The sequence below is a fragment of the Octopus bimaculoides genome, chromosome 24 (genome assembly GCF_046866305.1).
Source record: "Octopus bimaculoides isolate indiv1 chromosome 24, ASM4686630v1, whole genome shotgun sequence".
Taxonomy (NCBI): Eukaryota; Metazoa; Mollusca; class Cephalopoda; order Octopoda; family Octopodidae; genus Octopus; species Octopus bimaculoides.
Genome location: NC_142951.1, coordinates 5,465,928 through 5,480,927, shown reverse-complemented (window position 1 = coordinate 5,480,927; position 15,000 = coordinate 5,465,928). Strand labels below are relative to the sequence as shown.

The 15,000-nt window shown below is 40.2% G+C and overlaps 1 protein-coding gene across 4 annotated transcripts in view; it reads right to left on the bottom strand.

Moving 5' to 3' along the window:
- Positions 1-15,000, bottom strand: part of LOC106880033 (NADH-cytochrome b5 reductase 3) — a 36,990-nt gene that overhangs the window by 5,231 nt on the left and 16,759 nt on the right. For all 4 annotated transcript variants that reach the window (XM_089341278.1, XM_089341276.1, XM_089341279.1 and 1 more), the window contains 3 exons: positions 10,093-10,233; positions 3,666-3,738; positions 1,438-1,544 (listed from right to left, as the gene is read on the bottom strand). In XM_089341278.1, coding sequence (XP_089197404.1) covers positions 1,438-1,544; positions 3,666-3,738; positions 10,093-10,197 — 285 coding nt within the window. In that variant the 5' untranslated portion in view covers positions 10,198-10,233. The remainder of the gene's footprint in view (positions 1-1,437; positions 1,545-3,665; positions 3,739-10,092; positions 10,234-15,000) is intronic.

Genomic DNA, 15,000 nt, shown 5'->3' with positions numbered 1-15,000 from the left:
GAGGATTTGCAGAAAATACCAATTCCATATTTTTTTGGTAGATATTTGCCATAAATACTGGAATAACCATGAAAATTAATTTCGCTGTCAAAGGGTTAATATTAGTTAATTAGAATATAAAGAGAATAAGGAATGTCATCAATATCATAATCAACTTCGTTAGTGTAATCAGCCTCATCATTGTTGCTATCATTGGTTAATCCTTTTATTGCAGAAAATCAGATATAACCAATCAAAATTTAATTACCCTTAATTGCAGAAAGCAGTTTTATATCCCAATCTATCTTTTGTTGAAGAAACTCATGTTTGAAACTATTTTCTCTTGGTAGATAGAATTTATAAAGGCGGTGAGCTGGCAGAAACGTTAGCACGCCGGGCGAAATGCTTAGCGGTATTTCGTCTACCGTTACGTTCTGAGTTCAAATTCCGCCGAGGTCGACTTTGCCTTTCATCCTTTCGGGGTCGATTAAATAAGTACCAGTTACGCACTGGGGTCGATATAATCGACTTAATCCGTTTGTCTGTCTTTGTTTGTCCCCTCTGTGTATAGCCCCTTGTGGGCAGTAAAGAAATAGGTAGATAGAATTTATTTGTGAATTAAGGCTACCACTGGTTCCATGTTAAGAAAAATATCTTATTAATTTTTTCAAGCCAATCACATGGAGGAATGGTGTTCGTCTCCATTTTGGCTAAACACAGTCTCGGTGAATTTGCAGATATTCTCAAAGAAATTAATAAATCAAGGGGCGCTACTCTTAGAAGACATCTTTCAAGTGGTTATCTCCCTTGGATTTGGCTTTTGGGCAAATAGCCGTGTCGGATGGTAATGTTCATATGCTTGTGTGTGTCATGGGGGAATATTTCTTCTGCGTGTGGAGTTTGTGTGTTATGTACATTCAAATTTTCAGGAAAGGGGTTATCCTGCTGGGATTAGCGAAGTGTGTGTGTATATATATATATATATATATACACACACACGTAAAAGCACCCACTACACTCTCTGAGTGGTTGGCGTTAGGAAGGGCATCCAGCTGTAGAAACTCTGCCAAATTAGATTGGAGCCTGGTGTAGCCATCCGGTTGCACCAGTCCTCAATCAAATCGTCCAACCCATGCTAGCATGGAAAGCGGACGTTAAACGATGATGATGATGATGATGACACACACACACATAGGTGTCAAATGCAGCATGCCAGTCAAGTGTCTAACGAGGGAAATTACTCATGTCAACTTAGCCATCTATATTGTAATAAAGTTTTAATTAGTCTTAAGTATGTCATTTTAACAGAAAGAAAGCAATTATTAAAATCTACCAGGCAAAATGCATAGCGGGAGATTTTGCCTGTCATCCTTTTAGGGGTTGATAAGAGTTGATAAAGTGAAAAAAAAACAACAGAAACAGAGAACAAAAAAAGAAAAACAAAAAGTCTAGTCATACCTTGATGACAAGGTCCATGTAACCTTTTTCCTCATCACTGGACACAGGGGTGTAAGGTCGGACAACCAACTCACCATTGATCGTAGCAGACAGGTAGATATGTTGACCTGTAGAGGACAAAGAGAAGAGATAGAAAGAAAGGAAACAGCGAGCGAGAGAGAGAGAGAGAGAGAGAGAGAAAGATGGAGAGATAGCGCGAGAGACAGCAGAACAGAGAGATTGAAGGAAGAGAGAGAGAGAGTGCAAGAAAGGTGTGAGAGCATGAGAGAGAGAGAGAGAGAGAGAGAGAGAGAGAAAGAAAGAGAGAGATAGCGTGAGAGACAGCAGAACAGAGAGATTGAAGGAAGAGAGAGAGAGAGAGTGCAAGAAAGGTGAGAGAGCATGAGAGAGAGAGAGCGAGAGAGAGAGAAAGAGGGAGAGATAGCGTGAGAGACAGCAGAACAGAGAGATTGAAGGAAGAGAGAGAGAGAGTGCAAGAAAGGTGAGAGAGCATGAGAGAGAGAGAGAGAGAGAAAGAGAGAGAGAGAGAAAGAAAGAGAGAGATAGCGTGAGAGACAGCAGAACAGAGAGATTGAAGGAAGAGAGAGAGAGTGCAAGAAAGGTGAGAGAGCATGAGAGAGAGAGAGAGAGAGAGAGAGAGAGAGAGAGAGAGAGAGATAGCGTGAGAGACAGCAGAACAGAGAGATTGAAGGAAGAGAGAGAGAGAGTGCAAGAAAGGTGAGAGAGCATGAGAGAGAGATAGAGAGAGAGAGAGAGAGAGAGAGAGAGATAGCGTGAGAGACAGCAGAACAGAGAGATTGAAGGAAGAGAGAGAGAGAGTGCAAGAAAGGTGAGAGAGCATGAGAGAGAGAGAGAGAGAAAGAGAGAGAGAGAGAGAGAGAGAGAGAGATAGCGTGAGAGACAGCAGAACAGAGAGATTGAAGGAAGAGAGAGAGAGAGTGCAAGAAAGGTGAGAGAGCATGAGAGAGAGAGAGAGAGAGAGAGAGAGAGAGAGAGATAGCGTGAGAGACAGCAGAACAGAGAGAGTGAGAGAGGAAGAGAGAGAGAGTGAGAGAGCATGAGAGAGAGAGAGAGAGAGAGAGAGAGAGAGATAGCGTGAGAGACAGCAGAACAGAGAGATTGAAGGAAGAGAGAGAGAGTGCAAGAAAGGTGAGAGAGCATGAGAGAGAGAGAGAGAGAGAGAGAGAGAAAGAAAGAGAGAGATAGCGTGAGAGACAGCAGAACAGAGAGATTGAAGGAAGAGAGAGAGAGAGTGCAAGAAAGGTGAGAGAGCATGAGAGAGAGAGAGAGAGAGAGAGAGAGCGTGAGAGACAGCAGAACAGAGAGATTGAAGGAAGAGAGAGAGAGTGCAAGAAAGGTGAGAGAGCATGAGAGAGAGAGAGAGAGAGAGAGAGAGAGAGATAGCGTGAGAGACAGCAGAACAGAGAGATTGAAGGAAGAGAGAGAGAGAGTGCAAGAAAGGTGAGAGAGCATGAGAGAGAGAGAGAGAGAGAGAGATAGCGTGAGAGACAGCAGAACAGAGAGATTGAAGGAAGAGAGAGAGAGTGCAAGAAAGGTGAGAGAGCATGAGAGAGAGAGAGAGAGAGATAGCGTGAGAGACAGCAGAACAGAGAGATTGAAGGAAGAGAGAGAGAGAGTGCAAGAAAGGTGAGAGAGCATGAGAGAGAGAGAGAGAGAGAGAGAGAGAGAGAGAGCGTGAGAGACAGCAGAACAGAGAGATTGAAGGAAGAGAGAGAGAGTGCAAGAAAGGTGAGAGAGCATGAGAGAGCGAGAGAGAGAGAGAGAGAGAGAGAGAGAGAGAGATAGCGTGAGAGACAGCAGAACAGAGAGATTGAAGGAAGAGAGAGAGAGAGTGCAAGAAAGGTGAGAGAGCATGAGAGAGAGAGAGAGAGAGAGAGAGAGAGAGAGATAGCGTGAGAGACAGCAGAACAGAGAGATTGAAGGAAGAGAGAGTGAGTGCAAGAAAGGTGAGAGAGAGAGAGAGAGAGAGAGAGAGAGAGAGAAAGAGGGAGAGATAGCACGAGAGACAGCAGAACAGAGAGAATGAAGGAAGAGAGAGAGAGAGTGCAAGAAAGGTGAGAGAGCATGAGAGAGAGAGAGAGAGAAAGAGAGAGACAGCAGAACAGAGAGATTGAAGGAAGAGAGAGAGAGTGCAAGAAAGGTGAGAGAGCATGAGAGAGAGAGAGGGGGGGGGTAGAAAATATATGGCAATATCTTCTGCCACTTACCTACAGGTAGACCCAATATGTGTTCGGGAGACGTTAATGCAAACCTGAATCGACGGGTGTCATGGCTGATTTCCTACAGAGGTGGTAGCAGCAGCAATGGTGGTGGTTGGAGGAGAAAACAGAGAAGAAGAAATACCATTAGAGTTAGACTACAAACTGAAACGGAATGGGTGGTGATGGTGGAGGCAGCGTCTATTGTAAACATGGTAACTTAGCTTCAAATGTAGACCAAATCACCAACAAAGAGTACCGTTATGGAATTGTCAGACATAACAGCCACATCTCCCTTAACTCATTTTACGGCAAATATTCAATATACCCACTCCAAATTTCATTACTCTAAACTGCAGAAAGCAGTTTTATACCAATGTATTTTTTTGTTGTAGAATGTCAAGTTTTCTGAGGATTTGCAGAAAATACCAATTCCATATTTTTTTGGTAGATATTTGCCATAAATACTGGAATAACCATGAAAATTAATTTCGCTGTCAAAGGGTTAATATTAGTTAATTAGAATATAAAGAGAATAAGGAATGTCATCAATATCATAATCAACTTCGTTAGTGTAATCAGCCTCATCATTGTTGCTATCATTGGTTAATCCTTTTATTGCAGAAAATCAGATATAACCAATCAAAATTTAATTACCCTTAATTGCAGAAAGCAGTTTTATATCCCAATCTATCTTTTGTTGAAGAATCTCATGTTTGAAACTATTTTCTCTTGAGACATGTCAAGTTTATTGAGGCAACAGGACTTGCAGAAAATACCAATTCTAATATTTGGTAAATATTTACCATAATTACTGGAATAACCATGCTATTTTATTTTTCAGTGGTGCCAAGTAAAAAGCGCCCAGTACACTCTGTAGAGCGGTTGGCATAAGGGAGGGCACCAAACTGTAGAAACCATTCCAAAACAGACAATTGGGGCCTGATGCAGCACTCCAGTTAGCCAGCTCCTGCCGAACCATCCAACCCATACCAGCATGGAAAAACAGATGTTAAATGATGGTGAAAGGGTTTTAAATCAACCCCTATAATCTTAAGCCTTTACTGTTCAGATTACTCAGTTAAATGTTAGGCTTGTTTATTTCATATCATTTTGTATTAATCACACATCATCTCATAGCTTTGAGGTTTCAATATTTATCCTCTTAGCATTCAGATTACTCACTCCGTCAAATGTAACGTGCTTATTTATTCACATTGTTTTGAATTAATTATGCATCATCTCATAACTTCAGGATTTCAATGATGTGATTGTTTATTCTCAGAATGACATTGTAGGGAAGGTGTAAGAGGCTGGATTTGGCCAGTTTAAACATAAAAAAAGAGAATATTTGGACTGGTTTACCTTTTTAACCCACAGACCCAGTATGAATCAACTTATCAATTGCTCAACTACTAGGAGACATGCGATAAATTATAACAGTGTTTGTTCTGTGGAACTGGTCTATTGAGATCCAACAGCACAAAAGTTGTGTATATTGGGGAAAGATCTAGTGACAGACATGAGCAACTTTTTATGAAAAGTGGGCTGCATGAGACCTCACCAAGCATCAAGCAGGTTACATTATTAAAGATATTCAAGATTATGTAGCATCTTGGCCTTGAATATCCTTGCAATCACTGCTGGGCAGTAACACAAACCAGGTACGAAGCAAACAAGGAATCATTCAACTACCAGGTGACATACAACAAATGTTAACAATAGGCGTAGAAGTGGCTGTGTGGTAAGTAGCTTGCTTACCAACCACATGGTTCCGGGCTCAGTCCCACTGTGTGGAACCTTGGGCAAGTGTCTTCTACTATAGCCTCGGGCTGACCAAAGTCTTGTGAGTGGATTTGGTAGACGGAAACTGAAAGAAGCCCGTTGTATATATGTATATATATATATATATATATATATATATATATCTATATATATATATATATATATATATATGTGTGTTTGTGTGTTTGTGTTTGTCCCCCCATCATCGCTTGACAACCGATGCTGGTGTGTTTACGTCCCCGTAACTTAGTGGTTCGGCAAAAAGAGACCAATAGAATAAGTACTAGGCTTACAAAGAATAAGTCCTGGGGTCGATTTGCTAGACTAAAGGCGGTTCTCCAGCATAGCCGCAGTCAAATGACTGAAACAAGTAAAAGAGTAACAGAACTGGTCCTTTAACAACAGAACTGCGGAACTGGTCCTTTGAGACCCAATAGCGAAATAGTTGTATATGTGGGGGGAAGGTTTAGTTACACACATGGATGACATTTCACGAGAAGTGGGGTGCATGAGAAGGTAATTTTTTGTTAGGTAAGGAGCCCTTGACTATATGGTACATTGGCCTTGGGTGCACCTGCAAGTCAGAAACAGAGCAGATACAAACTGACCCTATGAATCATTCAGCTGCTTAGTTGACTTGCAACAAACAGTAACAGCACTTGCTCTGTGGAATTGGTCTTTAGAGATATGACAGTGAAAGAAGCTGTGTACGTTGGGAAAAGGTCAAGTCACAGACAGGAGCCTATTTTTAATCAAGACGTGGGCCCCATGTGAGACATGGCCCATCATCAGGTAAGCCTCACTAATAAAACAATTCAAGATGATTTTTCGTTAGGCGTGGCCATTCTGAAAATCTCATGAGATTCAGTTTGCCCGTAACAGGTGTAAAATATGCATAAAGCCCCCCAACTCCACCACCACCTCCTCCTCCTCTGCACATCAATATCAAGTAAAACAAAAAAAATAAAGTCCAAGTCCTGACAATAACCTATTGCTCAGTCATTTGTGACGATCAGCCTCAGGTGAATAAAAGAGGAGAGAAATAGTAAAATATGTTAAGCTATTCATGACGAAAAGAGAAAGCTTTGTGAGCAAGGAGAAAAGTTTCCATGGTTGACTGCCCTTGGGAAGGACATATATTTTTGTTCATTTGTTCAAACCAAACAGCATTACACATACTACAAATGTATATGTATGCATGCATGCATGTATGTGTGTGTATATATATATATATATATATATATACACACACATACCCACACGTACACAAATACATCATACATTTACATCTACACAAATACATTCATGTATACACGCACATATTCGTACATGTATACACACATTCAAACATATATATATATACACATACACACACACATATTTGCTCTTCAGCTTGGTTATTATATATAAATATATCTACATAACATTTCAATGCACACTGACACCACACACACACTATATATAAATATATATATATATATGCACCAACTTACCATTTCAACACAGACACATAAAAATACATACAAATACACACAGCTATTGCATATGTGGTCTTTATACACACACACACACACACAGATATATATATATGTATATGTATATATATATATATATATATATGTGTGTGTGTGTACCTATTTAACATTTCAATACAGATATAATACAGGTTTTCTCAGCCACAACAAAAGATGACACAGTTTCTCCATAAAAATGAATTGTATTGTTACTCTATCACCATTTTATTTGTAAAGAGAACTGAAAATCTCGTTTATGTTGGAACATAATAGCACAGAGAAGTTGCTACATTTGGAATCCGGCCAGAATATTTGTATGGGTGGGTGGGCGGGTCACAGTTGGTTAAAGAAATCACGACGGTGTTTGTCGGTCTCTAGAGTGAATGAAAAGCGCAGTCTATTTCTGACTAGTCATCATGCCAGCTCTATCTGTGAAGGTATATGATGAAAGGTATGCCATCCATGGCCATCCTGTTGGCTTACTCAGGGCTCCACGTTTGTCCATCTGTGATGAGGACCATCTAGTCATCTTTAAGGATGACCGATGACTTGTGCAGGGAGTTTGTTTAAGCCTTTAGGACTGCATGTGTTATCTCGTAGCTTCATGATTTCAATGGTGTGTTTGGATGTTTTTAGAATGACATTGTAGAGTAGGTGTAAGAGGCTGGATCTGGGCAGTTTTAACATAAAACAGGTAGAATATTTGCGCTGAATATGGCCGGATTAAATGCTAAAGGGTTAAGCTTTTAGGACTTAAATCAGTCATATCCTGCCCAACTACTCAACTCTATGTTCAAACTAGCCAGATCCAGCTTCTCACACCTACCCTACAATGTCATCTTAAATGTAAAGAATCACATCAATGAAATTCTGAAGCTTAGAGATAAAATGCATGATTAACCGAAAACAATGTGAATCAACAAGGATTACATTTGATAGAATAATCTGAATGCTAAAGGGTTAAACTGACCATATCTGACCCAAATATTCTGTTTTATGTTTAAACTGACCGAGTCAGGCTTCTCACACCTACCCAATACAGAAAGTACCAGGCTTCAAAATAAGCACGGGGGATGATTATTTTGACTAAAATTCCTCAAAGCTGTGCCCCAGCATAGCCACAGTCTAATGAATGAGACAAGTTAAAGAATAAATACCCTTGAATTGCTTTTAGAAGTGTGTCCCCTTCCCTCGATGAGGAGCCATATCTCATGCAGCCCACTTCTCAGTAAAGGTTGCCCCACACTCGATGTTGATGTGATGGTAGTGCAGTGCGATTTTTGTGGGGTTGGGCACCTTTTGCAAAGCACGGTTTGCTATCATGGAGGTGTGGCATATTGAAAATGAAACCAGATCTCCTTCATGTTCACTCCATTCCACTACTGCAACCGCAACCACAACCAAGCCAGTGTCACTAACATGACCACCACACCCTCACAATGACACTGAGACGTGACAAAGTTGTGTAACATCTGCAGCACATACATAGGACAAATACAGATTTAGGCAGCACATAGGCGCAGGCGTGGCTGTGTGGTAAGAAGCTTGCTTCCCAACCACATGTGTGGCACCATGGGCAACAAGTGTTTTCTACTATAGCCTCGGGCCAACCAAAGCCTTGTGAGTGGATTTGGTAGACAAAAACTGAAAGAAGCCCATCGTATATATATGTATATGTATATATATATATATGTGTGTATTTGTGTTTGTCCCCCCAATATCGCTTGACAACCGATGCTGGTGTGTTTATGTCTCCGTAACTTAGAGATCGATAGAATAAGTACTAGGCTTACAAAGAATAAGTCCTGGGGTCGATTTGCTCGACTAAAGGCGGTGCTCCAGCATGGCCGCAGTCAAATGACTGAGACAAGTAAAAGAGAGTGGAGTTCTGCTTTAAGCACCCTAGTCTTGTAAATTCCTGCATATAGAATCCAAATTCACAAAAAGTCTTCTAAAAAAATTCCAAGAAATAAAAAAGTTAAGAGGGATTATATGCCATACGTTAAAAACAAATGTCTACTTAGTTTTCATTTTGAGTGTCATGACACCTGAATAGTTTTGGAGACATTAATCAGAGGTGTCATGCTGTCATAAATCTAAATGACATAATTGTTGAAACAATGCCAAAGGTCATGTTCCAAATATAGAAAAATAGAGAGAAAGTGAAAACTCATAATTAGGGAAGGGCAAAAGGAATATTCCTCTCAGGCTTATATTTTTCTCTGTTGGAGTAAACCAAGCATGACATTTATTTTAACCCTTTTTAATAGCAACCCAACTGAGACTGACCCAGGTCTTATGACACAAACTTACTGTTTGAGAATCATCTGCATTATAATCTTCAATCAAAGTTTTATGCTAATTTATTCAAGACCCCAGCGTAATAATGAGAAAGTTAGGAGGACAAAGGACTGAGATGTCTGGTGCCTTGTTGTGCTCAAGAAGACCCACGCTGCACAGCAGAAGGGTTAAGTTAAGCCCTGTCTCCCTGGTGGAGAGGATTGACCTGTAAGGGTTCTGTTCCAGTGCCACATAAAAAGCACTCGTAGCAGTGCCACATGAAAATGCCCTTGCGGTGTCATGTAAAAGCACCTTTGAGGTGCCATGTAAAAAGCACTTATGGTGCCACATTAAAAGCACCCAGCACACTCTGTAAAGTGGCTGGCGTTAGGAATGGCATCCAGCTGTAGAAACCATGTCAAATCAGACTGGAGCCTGGTGCAGCTCTGTGGCACATCAGCTCTGGTCAAACCATCCAACTGATGCCAGCAAGGACAACAGTCGTTAAATGATGATAATTACTATTTGTAAATCTCGCAACGAGAGTTATTCAGCAACAGTACTTTGGAGTGAAGATTGTTTGCCAACGTAACATGGCAGTCCTGGTTTAGGACGAATGTTGCTGTAATTTAGCCCCAGGAGACCTCGTCTCCAGCTGGCTACACGACACGATCTGTGTCCGTATATTTTTGAAAAGGAGTGGGGGTGCTAGATTCCCTTGACTAAACCCTTCAAAGTAGTGCCCCAGCATGGTTGCAGTCAGAAAACCGAAACAAATTAAAAAATACACACACACACACACACATGTATATATAAATGATAGAAGAAATGGAAGGAAAATGAAAGGTTTTTCTTACCTCTTTGTCAACCAACCTCAAGGCATACTTTACGTCTTTGTTCTCAAGCGTCACCTTGGGTTTCTTGCTGCCTGAGAACAAGTGTTTGGCCAGGATTGCCGTCATGACAACAACACCAACACCAAGCAGGATAGGAATTGCCTGCAAGAAGAAAAAGAGAGAGAGAGAGAGAGAGAGTGTAAGAATGAGTTTCTCAGGATGATGTGTGAGAATGAGTCCTTCTCAAAATCACTGTCATTTAACCCTTTTGTTACTGTATTTATTTTGAGATGCTCTGTGTTTCTTTCAATTACTTTAAATATAACAAAGAATTTAGTAAAATAACTTAGTTATCATTAAGCTAGTGTTAGGAACATAAATTGTGACTAAGGTTTGGTGGAAGATTTTAATTCAAGACTTATGGAAACAAGACAGAGCCAGAGCTGGTTTCAGCCAGGTTGGTAACGAAAGGGTTAAGAATTGTTTCTCTATTATATATTTTAACCCTTTTGTTGCCATATTTCTGTTGAGATGTTCTGTGTTTCTTTCAAATAATGTTAAATATAACAAAGAATTTAGTAAAATAACTTAGTTAACATTCAGCTAGTGTTAGGAACATGAATTGCGACTAAGGTTTGGTGGAAGATTTTAATTCAGAATTTTTGAAAACCAGACATTTGTACTACAGAGTCAGAGCCGGTTTCAGCCGCGTTGGTAACGAAAGGGTTAATGTTCGTTTTTCTATGTTGGCACGTGTTGGAATGGTTTGATAGGATCTGGCAAGCTGCAGAGCTGTGCTAAGCGCCACTGTCAGTTTTGGCATGTTTTCCAATGGCTGGATACCCTTCCCTTCCTGTCACCAGCCCTTAACTGTTTTTCAGGTAGGGGGGGGGGGGTCTCTTATTTCATATGTCCTTGAAAGAGCAAAGCCACTGGATGCTTTGTTTTTGTATTTTTATTATGAGGATAATGGTAAGTAATAAATATTGCAAAACGTAAGTGTAAGGAACCTGTTTGAATGAAGGCAGGATGGCCACTTGTGTTTATGACTGTCTATGCTTGAGTGAATGTGTAATTGAGTGAGCGAGCATATGCATATGCAAGTAACAGAGTGAATGAACGAGCACACATGAATGATTGCACATGGCTGTATATGTGCAGATGCTGATAGGTAAGAGAGTAACTGCTCTGAGCAGGTGTTTTATCCATCAATTTATGAACTGACAAAATAAAATATTGTGGTATTTAGTCCATCAGCTGCAGCCTCCTACCTCACAGCTATCCGTCACATGTGCTGGTACGGACATGTCCTCTGTCTTCCACCAAGACCATCCTACCAGGCCTTGTGGCAGGTTCCGCAACAGATGGCTGGACACGATTAAAGAAGATCTGCAGAGGCTTGACGCCATTTTGCAAGATGCAGAGAGGTTGGCACAAAGACGCCAGCGATGGAGAGTTCTGGTTGGCTCTGGGACCACTATGACCCCAGCCTCATCACTGGGACCTGCAATGACCCCAGCCTCATCAAGCAAGAGCATGAAGCAAGTGTCAGTTTACTGAGCCTTTTATCCTCCCAGTTTTGGATCAATAAAATAAAATACCAGTTATGCACTAGGGGATTGACCTGATCTATTTTCCTTGATAAGATTTGTAGCCAATGACCTAGTATTTGGATGGTGGTACCTCAAGCTTTGCATTTAATACAAGGGACCCCAGACCCCAACTGCTGTACCACAGACCAGAGCAAGGCCAGGGATCATTTGGTACTGAATAAATTATATAGGTACAGGCATGGCTGTGTGGTAAGAATTTTGCTTCCCAACCAAATGGTTCTGGGTTCAGTACTACTGTGTGACACCTTGGGAAAGTATCTTCTAAATAGCCTTGGGGCAACCAAAGCCTTGAGTGGATCTGATAGATGGAAACTGAAAGAAGCCCATCATGTGTGTGTGTGTGTGGGTGGGGTTTGTCCCCAAGCACCACTTGATAACTGATGCTGGTATGTTTATGTTCCTGTAACCTAGTGGTTTGGCAAAGGATATCGATAGAATAAGTGCCCTCACAAGGTTTTGGTCGGCCCAAGGCTTTAGTAGAAGACACTTGCTGAAGGTGACACGCAATGGACCATTAAATGTATTTATAGGGAGAAAGATATCAAAATCCTGGTACTTATTCTATCAGTGAGATTGAACCTGGACCCATGAGGTTGGGGAAGCAAGCTTCTTACCACACAGCCACACCTACGCCTATGGATAACTTCCAGAAATTCCTGACCTCGCAATGCTAGCAGAGGGCATTGCTATTTCATGATAAACTTCATAAGCCTGGCAGCAGCACAAGCCAGGCCAGTGTGAAATTCATGCTGTATGATGTAACTGCTCCACAAATATGATGTAACTGCTCCACAAATATGCACTGCAGCGTCTGAGCTTCGTTAACTCATGGACTTTTGCCAAAAAGCTGTGGCCTCGTGCACAAATGGATTCAGCAATTAGCCAAGTCCATCGGGGGCCCCCAGTACATAACTGGTACTTATTTTATCGACACCGAAAGGATGAAAGGCAAAGTTGACCTCGGCGGAATTTGAACTCAGAAACGTAACGGCAGACGAAATACTGCTAAGCATTTTTCCCTGGTGTGCTAACGGTTCTGCCAGCTCACCACCTTAAACCTCAATAATAATAATAATAATAATAATAATAATAATGGCTTCAAATTTTGCCCCAAGGACGGCCATTTGGGTGGGGGTGGGGGGAAGAGATGTGTCGATGACATCAACCTGTGTTCAACTGGTACTTAATTTATCGACCAATTAATTTGAAAGTATCATCATCATTATTATAATGATAATTAAGACGGTGAGCTGGCTGAATCATTAGCAAGCTGGACAAAATGCTAAGTGACATTTTGCTAGTGTTTATTAGTCCTGAGTTCAAATTCCGCCATGGTCGACTTTGCATTTCATTCTTTCGGGGGTCGATAAAATAAGTACCAGTTGATCCCTGGGGGCCGATGTAATTGACTTTACCTCCTAAGTCATTAACCTTGTGCCTATAGTACAAAGAATTATTATTATTATTATTATTATTGTATTATTAATCTTTCAACTTTCGGGGTCGATAAAATAAGTGATCACAGAAGCCTTAGATATTCAAAGCTCTACGTCGGGAGAACCACGATTGGAGCGCTCCTTTGACGAACAGTCGAAGTCGGTTGAACGAGGGGGGAGGGGCTAAACAAGAAAGATCGATCCCCCACTCCGATGATTTGGCTAAGACAAGAAGCTTGATAAGTTTCAAGAAATTTGTCTTATCAAAGTCACCATGACATTAATATATATATATATATATATATATATATATATATATATATATATATATATATATATATAAAGATAGATATGGATGGTCTACGGAGCCCATGGCTATAGGCTAACAGGTTTAGGGTTTGAAAAAACGCTGTGATGCTAAGAGCTTTATGGACGGATATATATATATATATATATATATATATATATATATATATATATATATATATGTAGTGGATCTTGCATGCATTGAAGACTGTTACACACACACACACACATACACACACACACACACACACACACACACACACACACACATATCTATGTCTGTAAATGCTGATTAAAATCTAAATTGGAGCAACGTAAATGTACAAACTAGGGATATATATATATGTGTGTGTGTGTGTGTGTGTGTGTGTGTGTGGGCGTGCACGCTGGCTATCAAAGTGTTGTGAATAGGATAAAGTGATTGATGTATAGAAGAAACAGCTGGTCTACGTGTACGTGCATATGTGTGTGTGTGTGTGTGTGTGTGTGTGTGTGTGTGTGAAAAAGGGCGGGGCGACCAAAGTTTTATACACACACACACACACACTGTAAACATCAGAATATGCAGGTTAGACCTACTTCACAGAAGAACAAAATTCGTTTTGTCTCCCTCTCTCTATAATATGTATTAAATAGGCATCCTCATTAATCAACAACAATTCACAAGACACTCAACGAAGACGCACAGACACACACACACATGCATATATAAACACGTATATACAAACGCATGCATACACCTTTAGACTAGGAATAAGATAAGTTTCAACGAGAAGTTGCGATAGTCGAGATGTCTGCCAGAAACTTAAAAAAGCTCGCCAACAAACAATTACGGTTTTACACACACACACGCACGCACATTCATAATATAAATAAACTTTATTTCCTGAAGTAGCGAGGTAGACAATCACCAGCACACAAAGCGAATACACACACACACACACACACACACACACATATATATGAAGCCTTTGTTTAATTGCGTCAATTAAGCGCCAGTAAAACTTGTGTATTTAATTGCTTTTATTTTCATTTTTTGCAAACTTACTGCTCAAAATTTGACATCCAAAACATCTGTGTGTACCTCTCTCTAAGTGAGTGTGTGTATGTATATATATATATATATATATATATATATATAACACACACACACAGAGTGAGACAGACAGACGGATATATAGACATATATATACACAAGTACTATAATCCTTTTAGGATCTCGAAAAACATTTTTTCAAGAGCCTTCTGATTCTTTTAATGTGCTAGTTTCCTGGTATTAAATTGATATTAATTAATATCGAATTTTTACCACATTATATTAATTATATATATATATATATATATATATATATATATATATATATATATATATAGATAGATAGATAGATACACACACACACATATATATATATATACATATATGGCAGAGGTGTGTCCGTCATATTAAATAGATATAGGGTAGTCGTTCGTCCCAACTGCAGCGGGCCCCTATCGTATTCTACGTTTGAATTTTATAGGCCCGTCAGTTGTTGACGCGTATGCAATTTGTGCTTAGGTGCTCGCGCATTAATTGA